The following is a 27002-nucleotide window of genomic DNA, read 5'->3' as shown; positions in this document are numbered from 1 at the left end:
TCAGAAGCGCGTTGTATGTGCCGCCGTGTATTTTGTTGTTTCATGCGGGTTCGTGTGTTTGGTCCCGTTATCCGAGCCGAATCGTTTTGTACCCGTGAGCGTGTATTCATGACTTGTTTGTCTCGTCTCTAATGGGCTTGGCGTGGCGGTCACGGCTCTTTTTTTTGGTGCGTTAGGAGCTTGTTAAATCCCCCTCTTTGTGTGGGTCCCGTTTCGTGTGCAATGGGATTCGTGCGCCGCTGTGTGCTTTTCCGGCGTCTGAGGGGGGGGGGGGGAGGATTGGTGGGGCGCGAGCGTCTTCTTTCTTTTTGTGTGCCAGGGGCTTGTTGAATCCTCCTCTTTGTGTGTGTCCCGTCCCTTGCTTGTAGGGTGGGCGGGGGGGGTTTTGGGTTCTTTTTTTTTGTGTGCCAGGGGCTTGTTGAATCGTCCTCTTTGTGTGTGTCCCGTCCGGTGCTTGTAGGGGGGGTGGGTGCTTGCAGGTGGGTGCGAGCGGCTTCTTTTTTTTTGTGTGCTAGTTTCGTGTGCAATGGGTTTCGTGCGGCGCTGTGTGCGTTGCCTGCGTTTGACTCCTTTTTTCTGTGCTGACTCCTTTTTTCTGTGGTCGCGGCCGCCTCTCGCGGCGCCTCATTTCTTGGGGCGCCTGCGCAGTACGTCTTTTTGCGGCTACGGCCCATGGCCGGATGTCCCTGCGTCCATCCGGTTTAGCATTCTCGGTTAGTAATATGGATAAAAACTATGGGCTTTACTAATCATTTCAGATTTGTCAGTACTTTTAACATTACTCTATCCCTTAGAAACACTATTTTGTACTCTCTGAAGACATTTAGCATATGATATGCCCATTTCTTCCAGCGGCTTTTTCACACTGATATATGAATATCTTTTCAAAACACTAACAGTGATTCGTCTCTTAAAGGTGTCGCTCCCTCAACATCCCCTAACGCTTTCTTTAAATCTTTCGCTAATTTTTCGGATTAATATCAGAGACTAAACCAGATTCAAAATTTGACAATTCTATAAACCCTTAACTTTCTTCTTTTGTTTAAATCCTGCCTACCATCCTCACCACTAGATGACTACACACTATTGTTCTGTTATTTGTCTTGTTCCCAACAGTCTGCAATTCTCATTCCTTCAAACACCTCCTTCCACTCACAGCCTTTTCCTGGTAATTATCTTCATCCTCGTCACTTCCTTCTATTTTCACTCCAAGCAGCCACAGCTCAGCACAGCCTCTTCCCGCTCTTCTCCGGAAAGCAGCCTTCAGTGCAATTTAACCGAGTGGCTTATGCCGCGTCTGTCTGTCTGTCTGTCTGTCTCTCTCTCTCTCCCGACTCGAGCAAGGCGGGTTTTATTCCTGTTAAACACTCTGTGTCTTTAAGAGCCGCCCCGCCCCTTATTTTAACGTCACTTGTCTTGAGTTTTTCTCCCACTTCCTGCTAACCGCTTTGAGCGGATGGGGCTCCAGCAAACCTCAACATCCGATCCCCGATAGGACAGCGTCTAGCTGGACGTCACACAGCAGCGGTCGGTCATCGTGTTTACAGTGTGCAGCCACACTTAGCCAGGAAATACGCTTGGAGGTGCCGGTAAGTTTCACGGAGATAAGGAGATCCGCACTGCTAGGCCTAGAAGTCTATATGCTATAAAAAGATGCTTCTTAAAGAACGGCATCGTAGCTGAGATGGGATGTGGTAATGATAGGAGAATAGATGGGCAGTGAAGCCTGAGAAGTGGGCAACGGGGTTAAAGTCCGAAAACCAATTGGGGAATATAAATATATACATACATGATCACTTGGACGAATGTCTTGATTATTTCTGAGATTTAAAAATGACCTGCATCTGCCCAAAGCGCGTGTATCTGCCATGTCAGGGATGGGACTTGTAACGACACGAATTAGCAAATAGGATCACACATCAAAGTTGCCATTTGATAATTTCATCCTTGTTGCAGGTGGTAAATGTGGACGACTTCCACCGCTGTCATGAAGGTCTTTGCAAGGTTTAAGGAAAAAGTGATGCACTCAGACTGTATCAAGACACATCGATAACGGCTCTAGTCAATCAACGTCATGATGCATGTCACAGATAGGCGGGATATAGTGCTGTTTTTAAGCAAAGCACCTTACAAATACGACGCTCATTTCCCAGATAGTATGGGTAATGTAGGCACTGCAAGGGCACTGTCGTTTTTGCCATTTTGTATTTGCATGGGGCCAAACTGACCGCGTGCAGATTCCCAGCAGGAGGGACTCACAATGGAGCAGTCTCGCGCGCTAAGCAGCCGTAGATTGCATTCCATTACGGGCCTGCCGATATGTCTGGCACAATGTCGGCCAACTGCCCCTCTTGAGCTTCAACGTTTATGTTTTTCTGTATCAAATATGGAGATAAAAAGCACGTTTTATCAACATATATCGCTAAAACAAAATAACCGGTTATCTGTAATTAGGGTTACATAGCTTAATTGCAGTGACGTTCCTGGCTAGAACCCAAAAGAGTAACTTATTCACTATTCAGTTGGCAGCATACACATTGCACATACATAGGTAAGGCACATATTTGGCTACGAACTTTACATTTATAGAGGCGAGAGAGTGCATTTGCTCTGCACCCTCCATGTGTTCTAAATTTGCCGTTGCAATTCCACAATTCATACTCATTCAATACAAATGAAATTATTGAGTGGTATACAAAAAATGGATTTCAATTTTGACCTTAATTGAAATATTTACTTGTTTAATTCTGATGTTTTAATCAATTTTAATAAGACTGTTCAACAAAAGGATAACAAGAAAAAAAAAGAATATTTTATTTAAGGTCAAAATTTAGTTTTTAAAGATTGGATTTTTTTTCTTAGTCTGATCCCATTTTTTTTATAAAATTGAAAACCGTTTATGGTCTTACCTTTATTTGTAAATGAAGTCCATGCGCCTATCCTTCTCCACGAAAATCTCCGTCACTTTCTTGTAAAAGTAATCCTTATTTTCCTTTGGTTTTAAAAATCTTAATCTTCCATTTTGGCATTCAGTCGGAACAAAACATAAAAATAAACGGACCGCTGCAGTGCACTTGACTTTCTGATGTTGCTAACTTATTGGCGCCTAGAGCCTCTGAGTAGAAGAACAGCAGCAACAAGCACCTGTTTGGCTCACATCGCACGGTACTGTATGCCTCGCCTTGTGCCTTTTCACTGCGGTTTTATGACCAATCTGCAAGACTAAATATGTCACACACATTCATTAAAGATATTAGCCAGACAGTGGAATGTCAGGGTGTATACTAAACGTGTCTGCAAACATTATATTGGCGACATACAGAGAGACAGCAACAGGCACGCATCAATTGCATGCATTAACCCAGTGTGTGAGAGAGAGTGCAGTCTGAGGTGAGGCTCATCTCTGCTGCACCTCGCGTTTCTCCCCTGTATTTGAACAGGAAATGTGCCAATTCAGGGATTTTCACTATAAAAATTGTCAAAATTATTGAAATCATACAAAAAACAAATTTGTAGCACAGACCAGTGGACACATTTATTTTATGTTATCACTAGACAAAGAGTCTGTTTCGACAACGTAAGATGAAATGGGCACGAGTGGAATAGTAATAAGTATAAGCACCACAAACCTGATATAGGTGTATTGAATGAATGCGTAATTAAATCAGAATGCGTAATTAGGCCTCGAGCTGTAGTCGAAATCACCTTTCAGGCCTCTAGAGCTTTAATTGAAGTCGCCTTTCTCTTTGAAATTTTGCGGCCATAAATCCGTCGCCTGCCGCAATGTTGGGGTAGGATGTCGGTCGAAGTCACCTTTCTCTTTGAATTATCGCGGCCATAAATCCGCTGCCTGCCGCGATGTCGGTCTCGTAAGGTTTTTCGGGCAGCTGCGCAGAAGGCAACTGCACAGAAGGCTTCGGACGAGCGCAGAAGGCGACTGCGCATTTGGCTTCGGACATACGGACGTGAGTGAGTGAGTGAGTGAGTGAGTGAGTGAGTGAGTGAGTGAGTGAGTGAGTGAGTGAGTGAGTGAGGAGGCTGGCGAATTATGTATTAAGATTATCAGTTTTTTTTACTTTTCATGATGAGATCCTCACTTGCCTCCCCTGATCACAAGTCCCTGCTTAATTTCTGGCTATATGAAATAGTAGACTATGGAGAAATGTAATGACATGCTTTCAACCAACCATTTTGTAACTCACGTTATTCATTATTGGCACATATTCAAACTGTATTAATTAAATGCTGATGCATACTTTCAAAAAGAAGCACTCATACATTTGTCAAAAGCATTTGGGTTCAATAATTATTTATTTTGTAAGCAAATACTTTTCATATTAAATGTTTGAGATATCTAAATGAGTAATTGCCCAAAATCAACACCTACTCATTCCCGAATGTCATCAAATCAAGTTTTGAATGGCCTCAATGTACAACCATCTACCATTCTGCAAATTTGGTGTGTTGTTGTATAGTTCAAGAAAAACCTTTCTTCATTTATACTTGATACATTGAGCTGTAATTTCCCAGGAAAAAGTTGTTTTTTTTTCACCAAAACGCAACATGTACATTATAAGTTTTCTTTAAGTTCAGGTTAAAGTTCAGGTTTATTATCGTAGGTACATAGCACAGTGAAATTCTTATTTGTATTTGTACATATCCACATAAGCAATAAGATAAAACATTTAAATAAATGTAATAATTAAAACACTAAGAAGGATGTACTTAAAAAATAGTGGGTAAACATACTGCAAACATAGCCTGGAATCACAAACAAAAGAGAAAACAACTTGGGAAATGCACAAGAAACAATGTCACAAACAAGATGTTGTGCAATTCCACAAAAGGATAATGGAAAAGCTTATCAGACACTGTTTGCACAAGAACTTACTTTTAATTGTACACTTGCTCTATATTGAAATGCTGCTCTGAAAAAAAACAAAACTTACAGCACAGCTTTAACAAATTAACAACCTCAATTTATCAGCTCCTATATGGCAACTAATACAATAATTAACAATAAATAACTCTCTATAAAAGTAAATCAATCACTTGGCTAACACCATCAACAGTGAAATCTCACACTTTTCATCAGGGCTGTGATGTCGGTACCCAAAACTTTTGACACTGACTCCCAACTCTTCAATTTATGGTTCCAACTCCGACTCCTCCATTTGTAATTTATGCCAATATACAGTACCATTCCAAAGTTTGGGGTCACCCAGAAATTTTCATGTTTTTAATAGAAATTCATACTTTTTTATCAAGATACTGCTAAATTGATTTAAAATTGTTGCCAAGGCATTCTGTATAATGGCTATTGCTGCCTGAAATGACTGATTCTTAATTTATTATTCATATGTAGCTGCAAAGCTCAATTTTCATGAGCAGTGCCTTCAGTGTCCTAATGATAAACTCCCTTAATTTTCCTTAATTAATCATGTTTACATGTTGATTGGTTATTAGAAAAACCTTCTTAATTACATTAGCCCCACTGAAACCTGTTATCCTGTTCACTTGTGTTACAAGGTAGTGGCATTCCTAAAGTTTCACAAATGCCGAAAATGTGTGAAAAGATTCACAAATGCCGAAAATGAATCCGCTTTCTCAAGAAACATGTCAGACTGTTGTTTTTTTTGCAGAATGAAGGCTATTATATGTAACAAATTACTAAGAAATTGCAGGTGTCTTACAAAATTTTCTGTTAAAGTCGAAAGAAGAGAGGAAACTGGATCAGACCAGTACAGAAAAATAACAGGATGGTCTAGGTGGGCAACTCCATAAGAGGATTAGAACATCCAAGTGCATACAAAACAAAACAAAAACACCTTATGGGTCCTTTGTTGTCTTCTTCACTAAATACACACCAAATATCAGTGTCATTTGTAAAAGAGAAAAGATGACTCTGGGATGCTGAGCCTAATACACTTTTCCAGATATCTTTTGTCCAATGCCTGTATTCTTTTTCCCATTTTAACGTTTTCTTCTTATTTGCCAGTTTCACATCACTATTTCTTTGAAACTTTACCTCTAAGGCCAGCATCCCAGAAACATCTTTAGTTAGTTGGTTATATTTTGTAAAATGATGGTACTAAACATTTTCGAACATCAACAGTCAACTTCATTCACGCTGTTGTTAAGTACTTGTCAATCATTGCTGAGAATTATTTTTCATTAGAACAATCTAGACGAGAACAGGCCATTCAGCCCAACAAAGCTCGCCATTCCTATCCACTTATTTCTTCCAAAAAAAAACTCAAGTCGAGTTTTGAAAGTCCCTGAAGTCTTACTGTCTACCACACTACTTGGTAGCTTAATCCCAATGTCTGTCGTTCTTTATGTAAAGAAAAACTGTTTGCGCAAAATTTACCCTTAACAAGTTTCTAACTTTGTCCAGGTGTTCTTGTTGAACTTATTTTAAAATAACAGTCTTGATCCACTGTACTAATTCCCTTCATAATTTTAAACACTTCAATCATATCACCTCTTAATCTTCTTTTGCTTAGATTGTATAGGCTCAGCTCTTTTAATCTTTCCTCATAATTCAACCCCTGTAGCCCTGGAATCAGCCTACTCGCTCTTCTGTGGATCTTTTCTAGTGCTGCTATGTCTTTTTTGTAGTCTGGAGACCAAAACTGCACACAGTACTCAAGATGACGCCTCACCAGTGCATTATAAAGGTTGAGCATAACCTCCTTGGACTTGTACTCCATACATGGTGCTCTATAACCTAACATTCTGTTAGGCTTCTTAACAGGTTCTGAACAATGTCGAGAAGTCGATAGCTTAGAGTACACTATGACTCCTAAATCCTTCTTATAAGGTGTACTCTCGATTTTCCGACCAAAATTGTGTATTCAAACCTAACATTTTTACTTCCTATGTGTAATAATTTACATTTACTGACATTAAATTTCATCTGCCATAAATCTGCCCAAGCCTGTATGCTATCCATGTCCTTCTGTAATGATTTAATGGATTCCAAATTATCTGCTAATCCACCTATCTTAGTATCATCAGCAAACTTAAACAGCTTGTTACTTATATTCCTATCTAAATCATTTATATATATATATATATATATATATATATATATATATATATATATATATTACAAATAGTAGCGGCCCTAGCACTGACCCCTGTGGAACACCACTCTTAACATCTGCCAATTCTGATGAGGTTCCTCTCACCATCACCCTCTGCTTCCTGTGTCTAAGCCTTCTGCACCCACCTAAAAACATCACGCTGAACTCCCACTTCTTTTAGTGTGATGCCCAACCTCTCATGTGGCACCTATCAAATGCTTTCTGAAAATCAAGATAAATAATATCATATGCTCCACTTTGATCATATCCTTTTGTTGCCTCCTCATAGAATTCCAGCATGTTATTAAAACACGACCTCCCTCTTCTGAATCCATGCTGACTGTTCAGAATAACTCCTGTCCTTGCCAGGTGTTCCTCAATCTTATCCTTAATAATTCCTTCCATTAATTTTCCTGTGATGCATGTTAAGCTTACTGCCCTATAGTTGGTTGGATCTGCCCTGCCACCCTTTTTACTGTATACAGTATAATGGGATGATATTTGCCATTTTCCAATCCTTTAGAATTTGTCCAGTGCGCAGTGACCTCCTAAAAATATGTATCAAGGGTTTATATATGTACTCACAAGCCTCCTTAAGAACCCGAGGGTAAATATTATCTGGTCCAGGTGATTTGTTTGATTTCAGCCTATTTAATCTGAGCAGTACTTCTCCCTCTACAATTTCCAAATCCTTCAGTACCTACTTAGTAGTCCCGTGTACCTCTGGGAGGTTATCCACTTGCTCACTTATGAACACCTCAGAAAAATATAAGTTTAGCGCATCCGCTATTCCATTGTCTGTATCTTTTAATTCTCCTTTACTATTTAGCAGTTTAACAAGGAAGAATTTACTTCTATGGCAGCATTTGCTTTAAAACAGAAAGTACAATCCTCTTGCACCTGTAGAGCGCATAAGGTATCTTCAAAATCCCCCCATCAAATTAATCTTTTTGCCAAAGCCTTTATTCCATTCCAGGCTTTTTGTACTTTCTCCTCTTCTACTTGTAGATTCCAATCAAAAGCTTCTTTTGCATTTTCATTTGTTACTCTAGGCATTTATCCAATCCACCTTCACTTATGCATCCTTATAAGAATCAAGATTTGTTTTTTACTAGTTTTTCTTAGCAATTCTGAATTAGTAATTGTTTTTGGGCAAAATATGTATAAGATTTTGTATAGGCATTTTTTTTCTGTTTGCAGTTATTTTGATGTATTTCCAAGTTTCATAACCATAAATATTATGCTCATTACATTCGTATTAAACTGAATTTTTGTTGCTAAGTTTAACTGTAATGATTTTCATATCTTATTCAAGGTTCTGAAGGCTTGGTTGGTCATTTTGATTATTTTTCAGAATATCTACTGATGTTCTACCATTTTTGGTAACAGAGCTGCTAAGGTAAAAAAAAAATCATCCTCTTCTTTCTTTTCCTTGGATATGCTATGTTGCCTGATCGTTGATATCACTATCCATAGTCTTATTTTTTCAAGTCCAATTTTTCTATCTTTTTCTTCAAATCAGGCTAGTTTAATGCACATATCATTGTATGATGGAGCTGTAAAATATAGTCCAGATTGTGTAACATATGTATTATTTTACCACTGTGGAATTCCTGCTTAAAAGATGTCACTTTAATCGTCACTTAATCAAAAGCAACTGAGAACAGAATTTTTTTCCTGTCTGACATTCGGCAAGAACCATTAATGTGTAGACACTTGATAATTCTAATGACTTTGTCCAGAATTCCAATATTCTTTATTGTATTCTATTGTAAACTATCATAATTCTCTCTATATATAAAAGAAAATCCTGGAATGGAAAGCAAATGCAAGGCTATGATACGTGATAATCTCGAAAGACATTTTAAAGACCCACGTGACCAAGGAGACTTGCCACGGTGCATCTTGCAGGGACCGTAAACATGAGACTTGGTGCCAAGAGATTGTCCCAGGGCTGTAGCAAAAAGGACAGCGGCTGTACAGGCTTTAAAAAGATCGAAGGGCAGCGCGATATCAGATACCCCAACCCCCCCCCACCCACCCCAAACGTGAGCAAGAAAGAATTCAACCATGCCCGGGGCCAGAAATAAAAGACAGGTATTGCTTTTACAACGTCACGCAAGACCAGGCAGTGAGCCATCATTTAAAACAAGTCAACACACCTCTAAGCTAGCAGTTGTTGGATTGCTTTTGGCAGGCAAGCATCACGTGCTCCAAGCTCTTAAATCAACGACATGCGACAGGCAGAAGAGGCAGCTAGCAAGCAGCAAAAAGACAGCAAATGATTCAAAGGCATATCCTTAGCGTACGTTCAGCCGCAACACCCTTCACAACACGAGCAGTATTATACGTATGGGAAGAAAGAGATGTAACCACGCGCCAGGCAGGAAATAAAGAAACAAGTATTGTTTTTACAAAAGTTTTTAAAGTAAAAGTGAAAATAATGCATATGTAACAATTCACAAGAAAATAATAATCTCTTTAAATTGTAGATTGCCTGCCTAAGGTAAAGTCATCCCTGATGAATGGGGATGTGGGAATGAGGGGTCCTTTCATCGGATTAGCGCTATTTCAGATGTGGAATGGCAAAAAGGGGGAGGCAGCTTGATGAATGAGGTCTCCGGGACTTAAAACAAATCAAATTTTTATTTTTATACTGTATTGAGGATTTATTCTGTTCTGTGTATTGTACTGTATTGTATTGACCCCCTTCTTTTTGACACCCACTGCACGCCCAACCTACCTGGAAAGGGGTCTCTTTGAACTGCCTTTCCCTAGGTTTCTTCCATTTTTTCCCTACAAGGGTTTTTTTTTTTGTGAGTTTTTTCTGGTCTTCTTAGAGGGTCAAGGCTGGGGGCCTGTCAAGAGGCAGGGCCTGTTAAAGCCCATTGCGGCACTTCTTGTGTGATTTTGGGCTATACAAAAAATAAATTGTATTGTATATCCGGTAAACCAAACACAGGGGTTGGCGAGCGAAGCGAGCAGGGGGCAGGGCCCCCTAGTATTGTAAACTATCAAACACTCTCACAAACTCCACAAACACAAGCAGTAATGAAGTTCTTCAGTCCACAAATTGTTAATACAATTTTATATGCGGTGTTAATTTATACAGGATCTTTTGATGCTTGAAGCCTGCTTGCTCTTATCAAAATTTTGGAACAGTCTTGTGTTTATTAAATGAGCAAGTTCTCTGTACTTCATACACTTGCTCTGTTTACCCTTTCTAGGCAGCACCACTTTTAAGGAATGTATGTAAAAGCTCTGCTGTTCACAGAGATGGGTTTTAGTCGTTATTTGGTCAAATGTGGACTTGGCACTGGCCATTCCAGTCGATGTGGTAAGAGTTGTTGATATAGTAGGACTTGTGTGGGGAGACTGATTATTGGAAGAAGGTGGCAATGGGAGGGAAAATCTATTTAAAGAAAAGTAATAGCTCCATCAAAAGTAAAATGAAAGAATACAAAATATCTAATATGCACAGAGACGGAGACTTTATCTTTGTAGACCTTAATAAGAAGATCTTCCAAAAATTTGGGTAAATTTTTCTGTTCTTTTTACTGTTTTCTCAAATAATTATGTCAAACAGAAGTGTTTTTTATTTACAATACTTAGAAGATTACATTTCTTTATCTGTGTATGATTTAGATGCGCATTGTTTTTATTATCCATCCATCCATTTTCCAAACCGCTGAATCCGAACACAGGGTCACGGGGGTCTGCTGGAGCCAATCCCAGCCAACACAGGGCACAAGGCAGGAACCAATCCCGGGCAGGGTGCCAACCCACCGCAGGACACACACCCACACACCAAGCACACACTAGGGCCAATTTAGAATCGCCAATCCACCTAACCTGCATGTGTTTGGACTGTGGGAGGAAACCGGAGTGCCCGGAGGAAACCCACGCAGACACGGGGAGAACATGCAAACTCCACGCAGGGAGGACCCGGGAAGCGAACCCAGGTCCCCAGGTCTCCCAACTGCGAGGCAGCAGCGCTACCCACTGCGCCACTGTGCCGCCCTGTTTTTATTATATATGTTGTTATTATGTGATTTTTCTCCCTTTTAATTTTATCACATGTGCTGTTCTAGAAAATAATTGTGGTCTGATAGCCTTCTTTATTATCAGATTTTTCTTCTTACTAAAGGTATTTATTATGTGTATAATGCCTGCTCAGTTTTCTTCATCCACAGGTGTTGAGTTAACACGGTGTCCAGTTTTGTTACTAATATTTTGTTTTTATTTATTCAGTGGTTATAGGACATTTTTACTCTGGATTGGCTAATTACACCTTTTCCATCCATTTTCCAACCCGCTGAATCCGAACACAGGGTCATGGGGGTCTGCTGGAGCCAATCCAGCACAAGGCAGGAACCAATCCTGGGCAACCCACCGCAGGACACACACAGACACACCCATACACCAAGCACACACTAGGGCCAATTTAGAATCGCCAATCCACCTAACCTGCATGTATTTGGACTGTGGGAGGAAACCAGAGCACCCAGAGGAAACCCACGCAGACACGGGGACAACATGCAAACTCCACGCAGGGAGGACCCGGGAAGTGAACCCAGGTCTCCTAACTGCGAGGCAGCAGCGCTACCACTGCGCCACAGTGCCACCCATTGCACCTTTTATGATCATATAATTATTATTAAAATGTTTAAGATTCAAATTAATATTATTTAAATAGTTGTTTTCAGGGCCCTTTGTGACATTCCTGATCTTGGTATTCTTTATACTGTTTCTGTTTATTTACTTAGATTGGAGGGCAAACTTTGATCTCTTAAGTATCTTTGTTTTGCTGGAATGGCTGGGGGAAGAAGAGGATCCAGCAAGACATCATATTGCCGATCCCCCCTAAGTGAAAATGGTTCAGTGACCAATTCTAGCCATACATCTGGTTCACCATTGAGTGGGGTGAGGTCACGCACAAGGTGAGATTTGTGCCAAATGGTAAAGGAATAATTTTTTATTGTTACACTTTGTAAGGTTGACTGTTCCTAGCAAAATGTAGTTATTGTATTTAATTGTTAAAACCATCCTAATATAAAGTTGGGATCCAATTATGAACTACAGACAAATGCACACCATGGTAACAATTTCTATTCAATACGTGCTATAGAGCATTAAAATATTAGTGTGATTATATTTGCTTCAATAACTCAATTATTCACAGAAACCTGATTTCTAAAATGCTATTTAAACTCCTATTCAGATTAGGAAAATTGGGTTATTGGCCTCTGAGAAACCTGATTAACAGAGATAGATTTCTCCATAAATAATCAGATTATGTAGCCATGTAAACCCTTAACCAGGTTACTGTTAAGGATTTTGTAGTCTGCATATATCTGTTGGATTCTGTTAGCTTGCACATGTATTTGCCTGGCACACATTGTCAGCAGCCATGGGTAGCACAGTCCACAAAATGCATTTTCAGTGGCAAATGTTTGGGCAATTGCATTATTCCTTCTTTTGGCTGAAACAATCTGTCTCAATAATTCAGCAATCACTATAAATGAATGTACAGTCAAAACTCAGCAACACAGCCTCGAGAGCAGTTGAATAGGTAACAAGCATTAAGTAGTCCAATTACTTTTTAAAGTAACGAGTAACCTAACACAATACTTACTTTTTGAAGTAAAAACACCTGTGTTATTATTACTCCAGTATCACTGGATGTAAGACAGGAAGCACACATACTGGGTCCTTTCCAAGGCTCAATCATACATCCAAGCAGATAGGAGTTTGCTGAATGCAATCAGGTAACAGAAATGTTTAAGTAAATTGTCAATTTGAATAAACATATTTATAAACCACAACAAAAATATATCAGACATAATGCTTATTTTTGAATTCATGGTATCTCTTTTTTTGCACAGTTTAATAACATCATGGCATTTTGAAAAAGGAGAACTCCAGAGGATTACTTGCGCATGTAAACACAGATTATTAAGAAACCTGGTTTCTGCCTTAATCAGATTATTAACCTTAATGTGAATATCTGTGTGCATTGAAACACACTATATGTTAGTAGTTTGGAAGTGATGAATAGGTTTTCCATATAGAATTAAGATATATTAACCCTGACTCTTGTTGCCATTTTTGTATAACATTTTTTCACTAATTGGAATAGCACAGGTTAGAGAAGCCATTTTTTACAGTTTTTGGTTTACCTCATAAACCACTGATAGCTTCAAAAATTTGCTTTAAAATAATAGCAGTTCAGAAAAATCTTGGATAACATTTTCCATTAGAACAGTTCTTTAATATTATGCTTGTACCTTTATTTTTTTGTCAGGAGTGGCTCAGGCACTGGTATGTCTAGCCCACCCTTGGCGGCACAGACTGTGGTTCCCCTTAAGCACTGCAAGATTCCAGAATTGCCAGTGGACAGGAATGTACTCTTTGAGCTGAACTTATTCTTCTGTCATCTTATTGCACTCTTTGTCCACTACATTAACATCTACCGGACAGTTTGGTGGTACCCACCCAACCACCCACCTTCTCATACCACCCTAGTATGGATTCTCAGTGGTTTTATCTCTTACTCATGAGGGCTATATACAGTTGTTTCTGTTATTTGTGCATATATTAACCTCTGTGTGTGGGCGTGTGTGTGTGCACGTGTGCGTGCTGCGTGCTTATTCTGTTTAGTTCAGTTGTACCCATTAGTTTCTTTTCTTGAGACACCTTCTTTTTTTTAATAGAATTTTCACCTCATTGACTACAATTTGCTGCTGTTCACAATCATCATGCTAGCACGAAGACTAATTGCTGCGATGGTCAAAGAGGTAGTATGTTTACATCTTTCTACTGTTTACATGTAATTCCTGGTCTAAAGTTACTTTGTTTGCTTTCCCAGGCATCACAAACTGACAAACTCTCCTTCCCATACTCCCTGTTTTTGATGATAGCTCGATTTGCAATCCTGACTGGAGCAGGGTGGAGTCTGTGCCGGTCAATGATTCATTTATTTCGGACATATTCCATCTTTAATCTGCTGTTTCTTTGTTACCCGTATGTAGATTTTTAATTAATATTTCTTTCAAAGTTTTGAAAGCACTTGTTCAAAATTGTTTTCAACAGCTGTGTACTAGCAGTAGAAGAACATTCCTCTCTCTCACTCTTTTTCTTTACCCAGTAGCCACATTATCTTTCTGCCAGTTTAACCTACAAACTCTAAGATCAAAGGGCCTATAAAACCTAGAGATTTCTTTATACTATACCTCATTCTTGGTCTCTCTGAGATCAGCATCTAGAAATCCTATTTTTTGTTCAACTAGTGAGTCTCAATATTTGTTCAAAAGGACAGATTGTATCAGAAACTGCTTTGATTGGCAGTGGCACCCTTCAAGGCTGGGCTTTAGGTACAACTCTGAGTCTTAGCACAAATCATTATAAAGAGTGTAATTTACAAATGTGAAAGAAGTAAGATGGAGAGCAATATTCTGGTAGCAGTTTGATTAAAGTTGATAATCAATCCCAAATTTCATTGTGTGTGTTTGGTGAGACAAGACGTCAGATGCACATACTGACAATTGCATCCATGCCATGCCTTCAGGGTATTTGTACATTTTTTAGATGCTTCCATCACAAAGTGGGAGAGGAAAATAGTTAATGGCTTTTTGTAAAAAGAGACAAGATAAACAGAAAGAGAGTTCAAAATTATGAAGGGAATTAGTACAGTAATCGAGACTGTTATTTTTAAATGAGTTCATCAAGAACACGGAGACACAGTTGGAAACTTGTTACGGGTAAATTTCACACAAACATTAGGAACTTTTTCTTACACAAAGAACGACAGACACTTGGAATAAGCTACCAAGTAGTGTGATAGACAGTAAGACGTTGGGGACTTTCAAAACTCGACTTGATGTTTTTTTTGGAAGAAATAAGTGGATAGGAATGGCGAGCTTTGTTGGGCTGAATGGCCTGTTCTCGTCAAGAGTTGAGGCACCACAGGTGTACCGTTTAATGACCTGGTTTGATTGCAAAGGAAAAAAAGGCAAGGAAAACAAGATTCTTGAAATGGCATCAGAATGACTTAGGACCTCTCTGTTCTAATGAGACCAAACCTATCTTCTTGAGCCTGGTGGAGGTCTGTTTATCAGGTGACAGAGAGGCAGAAGTGGAAGGGTGAAAGTGACATCAGGATTCCTCTGAATTGTTCTCCTCCATTTTAAGGCAAACGGAAATCAGGTTAGTTGCAGTGTTACTTCCGAATCCTACCCTGTAACAGGTGATGTCCCAAACCCTAACTGACACACCCCAAGCTCATGTATTTGAAACTATCCTTGTGGGGTCCTTTCAATTTTGATCCAGCGTTGTTAATTTCATGTTTTCCTACATTCGTCAGACTCTGCAATAATCTGACTCAACCGCAACAAGCAAAACCTGTTTGTTTTCCTAATTTAATGGATTAGTGTTCAGACAGAAGTGAGAACTTTGACATGCAGCTTGGGTTGTCATCCTTCATGGTAGATTTCAGTCTTGTTTTCAGCATTTTACATGCCATAAAACAGATTTTGCAATCTTTTCTCTCCTTATTTTTTTTATTGTGGACAATGTTCCAGAAGTCTGGTAGATGCAAGTAACTGAACTCTAATGCAATGGTGAACTTTAAAATAAATTTAACAAAGTCTCTTTGCTTAATTTCTAAGAACTGTACATAGCTAAGGATTTGTTTCCAAGGCTTTGCAAATGTGCTGTATGCAGGGCATCATTTTTTGGTATGCTTACAATTAAAAGTAGGTCTTTACAATAATGAAAATTTCTTACAGCAAGGGTATAAGAGAACTAACATATAAAAAGTCTTTGCAGTGAATTAATTGTTGCAACAACCAGATTCTAAATTCGTGCAGAAGTAAGCAGTTTCATGTTCATGGCGAATCACTGTGCTTTAAAATTGCTGTTGTATTGGTGCTTAAGCATTGGCCTTAATTGTTTTTAATAAAAAAGTTTTATAATTAAATTGTTTCTTGGAACAATTTTTAAAATATTATTAATAATTCAGCCAGCCCCAAAAGAGTTTGCCCACCCCTGTTTTAAAGTTTCAATTGCTAGGATGCCAGCGCTTTACTTTCCAGAGGAAGCACAGTATCCTTCGAATCAGCTTCCAACTGTCTTGCTTTTTTGCTGATGTATTTGTCTGTTACCCTTCTACGACACCTTATACATTTATAAAGTTCAATTTAATGCAAATTTATTGAGCCAATACCAAATTAGTTAGTTTGTACAGTGAGACCATGGCATCTCGTTGAAAACGTATCAACAAAGAACTCAGACACCAAGCATAAACTTTGTACAAATAAATAAAATATAATAGGGAAGACATTGTGATGATGATGTTATAACCTCAGATCATACCTATTTTATGTAAAAATTAAACTAACATAATTTTACTAATGCTTTCACTACTTTCGTTCAGTTGGATGAGTGTTTGGATGGTATCAAAAAAACATTACATGCAGCTTTTTCATGACATCAATTTGTGCCAAAATCCCAATGAGTGTAAAGTCCGTATTGTGTTTACATGTTGTTTACTCGACGTTTTTGAGGACCGGATATGTCCCATGATCGTGTGTGTATGTGTTTTATTTATATATTTTTATATATATATATATATATATATATATATATATATATATATATATATATATATATATATATATATATATATATATATATAAATATATATATATATATATATAAATTTAAACACACATATGCATTATCATCAAAATAATGATAATAATGGAGAATTTGAAACAGTTTGTAGGTTTGTGCTAGTGATGTAACTTTAGCTACTATGGATTATTAATGCCCGTGGGTGAGTGCCTACGCAAGTACTGTTTGTATATTTGGTTACTTCAAGATGACAAGTAGCCGCTGTTCAGGGCTAACACTGACTCGTATATTGGTTGACCAGCATGTAATATGGTGTTGTACCAGCTTTTCTTTTTCGCATTTCTTCATAGATTTACACACATGCTGTGCAGTCAGGGTGAACACAGTAGTGGTGGCGATATTTTCTCTACCTATGTCACCATATCAGGAGGATTTTTAACACAAGGAGGTTAATGTTCAGGTCTAATAAGCCAACTGATCTATATTTCGCCAATGCCAATCCAATGAAGGAAGAACCACAAACCCCACAGGAAAACACACAAAACTACAATCTGGATTGCAGGTTTGCATTTACCAGACGCAAATGTATTGTCATATTGAAGTCAATTAAGCACCACTGCAAATGCAACATAAACACCTAGGTCGATCATAGGGCATTTATTTACCCAAGATTTCAACACCCGTGTGGACAGGGCCTTAAAGATGTATGGTGTTGAATTCGGGAGTGCTATTTCCTCATAGCTCTAGACTGCTGAACTCATGCCCTGGACTAGTTATTGTCTATGTCGAGCTCATAAATTCTCTGTTTTGTTTTTGTGGTTTTTTTCTCTGATTTCCTGTCATGTACCAAAATGTGGTAACGCACTTTGGTAACACTGAAGTAGTCTGCTGTGAATGAGCATGTTCTTCAGTGTACTGCTTCCCTGTCCACTGTAGGTTCCTGTTTTGCATTCACTGATTCTGAGGTGAGCTCCCACAGTTTCCTTTCCCTGAGTTGTTAAATTAAATGATTATAAACATCCCTTTAAAGTCATACAAATAGTAATAATCCATTTTATGTTTTTAGTTGACTATATATTTTTCCATATTTTTTTCATTCTTAATCATGTAATACTGAGAGAAGTCCTTGAATTCATGTTTTCTCATACTGCAAGGCCTTAGTATTTAAAGATGTTTCTAACTGTCCAGGTTCTGTAGGTTTTACTGACATTTCTTGCAACTTACCTGTATTTTGCTCTTTTGGTTTGTGGGAAACCTGCTTATGCATGAGGACATTACTGTAATATACAGTACAGTATACTTTTAATAAAATGGCAAGGCAGACAAAACAAGACAGCTGAGAAAAAAACAACTGCAGTGTACAAATATTGATGTGTTATTAAAAGATTTTGCACTTCTCTGGCAGAAGTAATGTTTCTTGAGCTATAAAAACCACATCTAATTAAAAAAATGGTAAATACCCATAGTTAAGAAAAGTCTATCATAAGTCGTCCTTTTTATTATATAAATAACATTACATTACATTTTCAAGCTATCAAAGTTACTTTGATAAATTTAACCCATAAGTCACATATTAAATAATGAGCATTTTGTATCCTATACCTGATTGGTTCCTGGTGAAATAACAATTATGTTAAAATTGTCCTACTTGAAGTGATCTGTTGGTCTTCTTTCAGGTTTGGCATGTATATCCCTTTTCTTCGCTTGAACTATGATTTCCGGAAGTGTAGTTCTCTATCCTCTGTTGCTAACATCAGCACCAAAGATTCTGGAGCAGCCAGTGGACAGAGCAGTTATTATCTGAGTGTGCTAAAGGAGACCTGGAAGTTGCATTCACGAATGCTGTATGGGGTTGATGCCATGCCCACTCATGCCTGCTGTTTATCACCAGACCTCATTCGCAAAGAAGTGGAGTACCTAAAAATGGATTTTAACTGCAGGATGAAAGAGGTTCTGGTCAGCTCTATGCTCAGTGCATACTATGTGGCCTTTGTGCCAGTCTGGTTTGTTAAGGTTGGTTCTTGTACATGAGCAACATTTTACAGAGGCTTTTTTTATTTGCTGATTATCTTATTTTTTAAACTATATTCATTTCCTGTTTTATATGTTTCTTGTCATGCTTTCATTTTTATTCCCTTTTCAGAGTTCACAATACTATGACAAGCGATGGTCTTGTGAACTATTTATCCTGGTCTCAGTAAGCTCATTGGTCATCCTCATCCGGCATCTTGTTCCACCACGCTATTGCGATCTCCTACACAAGGCTGCAGTCCACCTAGGCTGCTGGCAGAAGGTTGACCCAGCCTTATGCTCCAATGTTCTTCAGCATCTGTAAGTAGACTTCATTAATCAGTTCAAATTGTTTTCAGTTGCAAATAAATTTAAAGATTTCTATGGTCCATTTTGGCCCTAGTGTCTGTGTTCACCTTGCGATGCCCTAGCTCCCTTTCATGTCTTGGATAAGCAAATTAGGTCATGGGTGGATGAATGAGATCATAGTATTAAGAAATATTGTACACAAAGTAGTTTTGTTATATTTTCCCTATTGAATCCCAGTTTTGACCTCCACTAATTCTAAAAAATGTTTTCTTGTACAATAATGCATTTTTGTCTGTGTTCAACATTCTGTACAGTAATCCCTCGCTACTTCGCGGTTCACTTTTCGCGGATTCACGACTTCGCGGGTTTTTAAATACAAGTGATTGCCCGCCTATCGCGGAAGTTATGTTCCAGACCCATCAGCAACAGGAGAAAATCCGCGATATAGAAAGACCATATAAATAAACATTTTTATAGTTTAAGCCTTAAAATACCCATCCCACATGCTTTAAACACATGTAAACTTATAAAACACACTTTGTTAACACATATGATATGTGGATGTCGGGCTAAGGATATGAGTAACATCTCACTATTATAAAACATTTTAACTTCACGCAAGACAAGACAGTGAGACAGGAAAATTGGTGATGTACAGGCTTAAAATTATTGACACGCAGAGCGACAAGCAGCACAAAGCCAGCACAAAGTCCACTTCTCCTTAGCGTTCATTCAGCTCCCCACCCCCTTGACAATGCGAAGTGGCAGGAGCGTACTGCGCTTCCGGGAAGGGGGGGTTTGAGCGAAGGTGCGTTCAGCTCTCACACACCCCCCCACACACACACACACACAATCCTCCTTCCGAACGCGCAGAGCAACAAGCAGGCATTTTGGCAGAAGCAGCACAAAGTCCATTTCTGCTCAGCGTGAGTTCAGCTGCCCCCCTTCACAAAGCGAGTGCAGACACATTGACGTCTGATCGCTGCGTGCAGTGTGCAGTGTTGGTCTGAGGTGTTTAAGAATGTAGAAAGTGTTTAAGAGCATAGGAAGTGTTTATAAGAGTGTGGGAAAGGTTAACAAGAGAGTGAGAAAGGTTTATAAGAGTGTGGGAAGGGTTTATAAAGCCTTAAAATATGTATAAATAATAAAATAAATATAGGTCGCTACTTTGCGGATTTTCACTTATCGCGGGGGGCTCTGGAACGTAACCCCCGCGATAGGTGAGGGATTACTGTACATTGCTGTTCAATTCCCAGTCTTCTAGTTTAGTGACTGTTCTCTACTCGGGTGCCTTATAGGAATCTTTTGGAAAATGAGTGTATAATATCATAATCTTCACTATAATCCAGTTGAATTTTTGAGAAACACAAGTCACTTTATACCACTTATGTCACTTGTGGCAGAGCTGTCAGGATGGCACAGGCTCCCTGCCAAACTGAACTTAATCAGCTGAATAGAAATTTTTGAGGTTTTGGTAGACTTTATTTTTTTAGTGAAAAATATATTTGCAGTAGAAATATGCAAAAATAAATCACTGTTTTACATATACAAGATGTAAGCCAATTGATAACAAACAGTACCCTCTTTTTACAATCAGAAGATAATAACGAGGTACACTAATTAGACTTATCGCTCAGTCTCCCGAGAGCCCTAATCAGAGCCTGCATTGACTCTTGGAAGATCACAGCATCATTGGCAAAGTCAAGATTAGTGACTCTTCACGAACAGATGCCCCAGAACCACTGGACCCCACGACCCTGCCTAAGATCCAGTCCATTGAAGTATTGAACAGAATAGGAGCGAAAACACACCCTAGGGGGACACCAGAATCAACTGGGAAAAATGCAGAGGTTCTACCTCCACTCTGCTCAGCATTCACTGTACCAGTGTACAGGCCTGCCATGATATCCAGCAACTTCGGGGGGATCCCGCAAAGTCTCAGGATGTCCCACAGGGCTGCTTAATCAACTGAGTTGAACGCTTTATGGAAATCAATAAAGCCTGCAAAGAAACTGCTGATATTTGCTTTTGCGCAGTGCCAGGATGCGGTCAATGGTAGACTTTTTAGGCGTACAACCAGACTGCTCTGGTCACTGGCAGGTAAGCAAGTGATCACAGATCCTATTGAGGATGACCCTAGCAAGGACCTTACCCAGCACTGAGAGCAGAGTTATCCCCCTCTAGTTGCCGCAGTCCAGACGATCACCCTTCCCTTTCCAGATAGGGACGACAAGTTCCATTTTTCAGTCATTTGGGATGATACCCATCTCCCAAATGGAAGCAAACGTTGCCTGTAATGCCAGGAGGACAGCCTTAACCACCAGCCTGGAAATGTTATCCCAGATATCACAGATCCCTGCAGCCTTCCCTATCCTCAGCTGGTACCATCTGTGCAATCTCAGTGAGGTTGGGTGGTTCACAGCTAATTGGAGGATCAGCCTCAAGAACCTTGGACCCAGAGATGTCCAGTGTCCTAGCCAAAGGATAAGTTTTAAACAGCTTCTTAAAGTAGCCAAACCAGTGGGTCGCAATTGCAGCATCATCGATAAGGACCGTTCCAGCACCTATCCTGACTGCAACTCTACAAGGAACAGATTTGGATGTACATAATGCTTTGATTCCTCCATAAGCAGGATGTGGGTCACTAGACCATAGATGGTGATATCCAGGGTGCTCTTCAAGGTGAAACACTTCCTTCTGGGAACACCAGTAACACCAACACATCCCTCTGCAACCTCCAGGTTCTTGTCATGGTAGGTCTCCCACATCACATTAGAATTGGCACTCACACCCAAGTCAGCAAGTTCCTCACACAAACTGTGTGCAAACTCATTAGAAATAGCCTGATCTTGGAGTCTAATTTTTTTCATGAATTCACCTGTGATGCAAGTAAAGCTTAATGGCCTATGCCTAGTTGGATCACCTTTTTTATATGACATAATAATATTTGCTGTTTTCCAGTCCTTAGGAATATGCCCAGTGTGAAGTGACTTTCGAAAAATATGTGTCAAGAGTTTATATATGTACTCACTAACCTCCTTAAGTACTTGATGATAAATGTTTTCTGGTCCTAGTGATTTGTTAGATTTCATCCTATTTAATCTAAGCAGTGCTTCTCCTTCTACAATGTCCAAATCACTCACATACCTCCTTAGTAGTCCCTGTTACCACTGAGAGGTTATCCATTTCCTCACATGTGAAAACTTGAGAAGTATGCAAGTTTTGTTTTGTTTGTTTTGTTTGTTTATACTAATTTTACTAGAATATTATAATGGCATTGCTACTTAAAAAAGATAATAATAACATACTATATACAATCATTTACTTTGAAATAATATGACAAAGAAAAACTAAAGCACAGAAACAATAAAGCAAAACAAAATGAAATTCAAAACAAAAATTAAAGTTTATAGCATTTATTCTTTTACTGTAAACATTTTTTAATGTCCTACAGTTAGCATTGGAGTTATCAGTCTTGTGTGTCTTATACAGCCATTTTGTTTCCTTTGCAGCTTCTTTTTCATCTCCCTATTTACCCACTGCTGATTTTTTTTTTTTAATTTCTTACTAATTCCAAATTTTGTGATGAATATGTTCTGCTTTTTATGTAAAATGTTTTTAAACCTGTTCTATTGGTCCTCAGCGTTTTCTACACTTAGAAGTTTATCTCTTTTAGACCTTTCCACAATTGTTTGAAATTTGCCCTTCCAAAGTTAAACTCAACAGTTTAGTCTTTGCATCTGTGCTCTTCCAAACACTGACAGCTGTATTATTTTATGGTCACTTGACCCTTATAGTTCAATCACCTTTACACCTTCAATTCTATCCTGGTTATTAATTACAAAATACTAACTCTAGACAGGCTTTAACATACTTCTCTTGTGCTTCAATATTTGCAAGGTTAAACCAGTTAATATTTGAGTAAATAAAGTCCCCCCATGACTCTAATATCCGTTTCAATATTTACCTTTTTAATAATATTGAAATTACTGTCTGAATTGGATAGGGGACAGACTCCTAAAATAAACCATCTATCCCTAATACTTCATAGTTGGATTCAAATGTCCTCCCTAAAATGTGGATCATTCTTCAAATGAAGAAGACTTGCATTCATATCCTGTTTTACATCAATGGCAACCTCCCCCTCCCCAACCTTTTCTTTTTTTATATTTCCTTCCTAAAAAATATATAACTTAATCCCCAACATTTTTTTATTTAGCCATGTTTCTGTCACTGCTACAACTTAATAATTTTGTTGTAGATGTCAAATAGTTTGCCAGAGCCTTTTAAGACAGTTCAGAATTGATACTCTGTTGCACATCCAAAAAGTCTGGTTCCGTTAGGTTGAGTATGCCTGGATCCATCCCACTTTCCCATAGCTTTACACTCGAGCCTCATCTTTAACTAAATGTGAGGTAAAGCCCAAATGTCAGTTTTTTGCATTTTCTCTGGACTGACCTTTGGCTGAGTACATGGGCAACCTCAGCAGTTGACAGTGAACACCACTCCTAGGCCTGGAACTAAAATATGTCCCTTTTCAGGCAAGGTTCTCCTTGATTTAAATGATAATACCTGTAGAAGTCATAAATGGATTCTTCTTTTGCTCCTTCCATTAAACAATTTGTAGGAACACATATCTCCAGACAACATTGCTCTAAGGATAATCAATACACGTGAAGTGCCCCACCACACCAAGTTTAGAATCCTACAAAAGGACTGTATACTACATTTTTAGTATACACAAATAGCAGCAATTTTATAGACACAGTGCTACATAGTCTTGGAGTAGTCAAGTGTGGTGGTGGTGCACTATATGTGAGGTGCAATGAAACTGACACAGAGATCAGTTGGGTTCAGAGTTCTGAAGACTTTAGAGTTGGGCAATTAAATGCTTTAAATTAGTTGCTGCTTCATTTTTTATATTGGTAACATTTAAGTATTATTCATATATTCAATATAGATAGATAGATAGATAGATATACTGGAGTACACAAAATTAATCTTATTATTAAATTTCCAGTGGCTCAGTTGTCTGTCAGCGATTCACTAAAGTAATGTTCTAAGTTATTTCCACATTTGTTTATTTCTTTGTGGAAAAAATATATTGATGTAATTTTTAAGATAGAAATTAATCTCTAGCCCTTTAAGTGTTGTTTTTATTGAAAATACAAAACGTGTGCCAGACACTGAGCAACACCCAAAGCCACTAGAACTACATGAGCCTTTAGTTTTAGTGCAATAGAGGATATTTAATAAATGTATATGAAATTCTGTTTTGCAAATGTTAAGATAGTTAAGCCCAAGTGTCTCCTGGGTTAGAATGTTACAATCGAATAATGGCCAGGACAGTATTCTGTTGCCATCTAATGCAGTGATTCTTAACCTTTTTTGAGTCACAGAACCCTTTAAGAATCTGATGAACGCTATTGACCCCCTTCCCCAGAAATATAAATTTTTTTCAATGGGAAACCATTGACTGGGACAAGGGAGAGGGCTGTATGGTGACTGCTGTTTTTCTTGCTTGATGTTTCTCACGTGATTTTTCTCATACAACATTTTTCTTGCTGTTATTTTTCTTGGACGTTATTTTTCTCACAAGTATGTAACTCACACATTAGGCTTAGGTGAGATAAACGCAAGAAAAAAAATATGCGAGAAAAGTAATGGCAAGAGATGTAATGCACAACAAAAATCACGTGAGAAAATTCAGTCAAGAAAAATCCACAGATCCGGGCTGTATAGTGAATATAAATGTTAATTTTTATCTGACCCTCATGGACCCCCTAGGGGTCCACAGACCTCAGGTTAAGAAACCCTGATCTAGTGGGTAAAATAACGTGCTGCAAAAAAATCATGAATATTTTTATGCGTTTTGCCACTCTGTGACAACTCATCAATATTCATGAGTGGGGTGGAGCCTTCAACCAAAACACAATGGCATGTAAACGAAAAGTTGTAAAGCCAGTTTTAGAACAAACAAACTGAACCATTAGTTGAATCCAGTGATAGTAATGACAATGTCAATTGGTCATCAAATATTGACACAGATAGTGAAACTTATGCATATGTCACTGTACAAGTTAACCACTGTGACATGTCTGGTGACTTCAGTTGCATGACATGGTTGTGATCAAGTGGAAGAACAAGGATGACATTAGCTTTCTAAGCACTGTTCACAATGCAGCAACTGTCAATGTTCATGTCAGGGGAAATGTGTAAGTCACTAAGCCTTATGCTGTGGTAGCCTACAATAACACAATGGGCATGTTCGTTTTGTAGATCAGGCACTGATATTCTACCCACTCATGCACATGCAACAGAAATAATATAAGTAAAGTGTGCAAAGAAATGGGCTTCTACACTCCTGATAGTGACATCAGGTTGTGTGTTCATGACCGTTTCAAACTTTATCATACCTAAGACATGTACTAAATCTGCATCAGTACAAAAGTGGACAATAGACATACCTTTTCTATAGTGTTTATATTAATGTTTTGGTATTTGCATTTCTATTACACATTTTGTTTTTGAAAAAAAATCAATGTTTTTGGTTTATTTATCTGGGATAAACATAATCCTAAGGAGGCTACACATGTAAGGGATATTGACAAGTGAAAACAACAAGAATGCCTATCACAGTGTATTGACTTGGCTTATAATTAATTGGGTGTATGATTGTATTCCATTTTTTAAAGAGTACTCTCTTTGGCTTTATGCTCTGCATACATAAGTATGATTTGTATAGCTTTAATCCAAACTAGATGAATTGACAGTGGAAGTTACCAGAAAATTTTCAAAAATGGGGATCAACAATAGTGAATCATGCCTTCTGTTTACACTTGCATTATGTTTAACTTTTTCTTTCATGTTTGCAGGTGGGCAGAAGAATACATGTGGCCCCAAGGGGTTTTGGTAAAGCACAACAAAAATGTGTATAAAGCAGTGGGCCCTTATAATGTTGCTGTTCCATCAGATATTTCACATTATCGCTTTTATGTGAGTAGCTAAAAAATTAAATAAAACCTTTCAAGAAAACATTCCAGTCTATTATCAGAAGACATCGATTGATTTTGTCTAAAATTATACAGCAATCTTGTTTTCATTTTGTGCATGCTGCCAGATTTTAGCCTTTTTTGTAGTGAGTTGCCAAACAAAGGATTTTGGTTAGAAATGCAATGGTTCTCAGACATGTAGTAAGAAATCTTCATTGGCAAGATGCAGTTTTAAATATGGAAGTATTTAATACAGATGTAAAAAGTAACTCTTGTATTTTTGTACATTTTCAGTTCTTCTTCAACAAGCCTCTAAGGATTCTGAATATTCTTATTATTATTGAAGGAGCCATGATATTCTACCAGCTGTATTCCTTAATATGTACAGAAAAGTGGCACCAGACAATATCATTGGCTTTGATTCTCTTCAGTAACTATTATGACTTCTTCAAACTGCTTAGAGATAGGATCGTTTTGGGAAAAGCCTATTCTTACTCAATGCAGACTAACTCTGAACATAAGTTAAACTAAATTATTGAATGTGGTTTTTAAAAAATTAAGGTTTTGTATTTTTCTGCAGTTTCTTTTGCAGTCTTGCTTTTTGCCAGAATGGAAAATAAATATTTTTATATGTCACCAGAAATCCAGTATTATTGTTATTAACTGTTTTTGAAATATTTTTTCACTGTTATCTTTTAAAAAAAAATCTATTTTAAAAAATAGTAAACTATGAATAATAGTATAATAAGATTAATATTATAAAATAAAAATCTGTACCCAACTGCATCAACTTAAATGATCCATCCATTATCCAACCTGCTATATCCTAACTACAGGGTCAAGGGGGTCTGCTGGAGCCAATCCCAGCCAACACAGGACGCAAGGCAGGAAACAAATCCTGGGCAGGGCACACACACCCGCACACCAAGCACACACTAGGGACAATTTAGGATCGTCAATGCACCTAACC

The 27002-nt window shown here is 38.3% G+C and overlaps 1 protein-coding gene across 3 annotated transcripts; it reads left to right on the top strand.

Moving 5' to 3' along the window:
* The first annotated feature begins 1413 nt into the window (after nt 1-1413).
* On the top strand, nt 1414-26675 carry tmem39b (transmembrane protein 39B). 3 transcript variants are annotated; one of them, XM_028820069.2, is made up of 10 exons: nt 1414-1589; nt 8443-8487; nt 11855-12028; nt 13393-13612; nt 13802-13885; nt 13957-14111; nt 18398-18734; nt 18865-19052; nt 25916-26036; nt 26327-26675. In XM_028820069.2, the coding sequence occupies exons 3-10, from the start codon at nt 11901-11903 to the stop codon at nt 26561-26563; spliced, it is 1470 nt and encodes a 489-aa protein (XP_028675902.1). In that variant the 5' UTR covers nt 1414-1589; nt 8443-8487; nt 11855-11900; the 3' UTR covers nt 26564-26675. The 3 variants fall into 3 exon arrangements, with proteins under 3 accessions (XP_028675902.1, XP_028675900.1, XP_028675901.1); XM_028820067.2 differs by having other exon boundaries at nt 8404-8487; XM_028820068.2 differs by lacking the exon at nt 8443-8487.
* Nucleotides 26676-27002: the final 327 nt, after the last annotated feature.

The sequence above is a fragment of the Erpetoichthys calabaricus genome, chromosome 14 (genome assembly GCF_900747795.2).
Source record: "Erpetoichthys calabaricus chromosome 14, fErpCal1.3, whole genome shotgun sequence".
Lineage (NCBI taxonomy): Eukaryota > Metazoa > Chordata > Cladistia > Polypteriformes > Polypteridae > Erpetoichthys > Erpetoichthys calabaricus.
This window is presented reverse-complemented; position numbering and strand designations above follow the sequence as displayed.

Bases quoted from the DNA above. Each gene is read 5' to 3' on its own strand.
- tmem39b (XM_028820068.2), top strand. From the start codon at position 11,901: ATGGCTGGGGGAAGAAGAGGATCCAGCAAGACATCATATTGCCGATCC. The intron at 13,613-13,801 runs GTATGGATTCTC...TTTTTTTAATAG, and splicing joins CACCTTCTCATACCACCCTA to AATTTTCACCTCATTGACTA. The intron at 13,886-13,956 runs GTAGTATGTTTA...TTGCTTTCCCAG, and splicing joins TTGCTGCGATGGTCAAAGAG to GCATCACAAACTGACAAACT.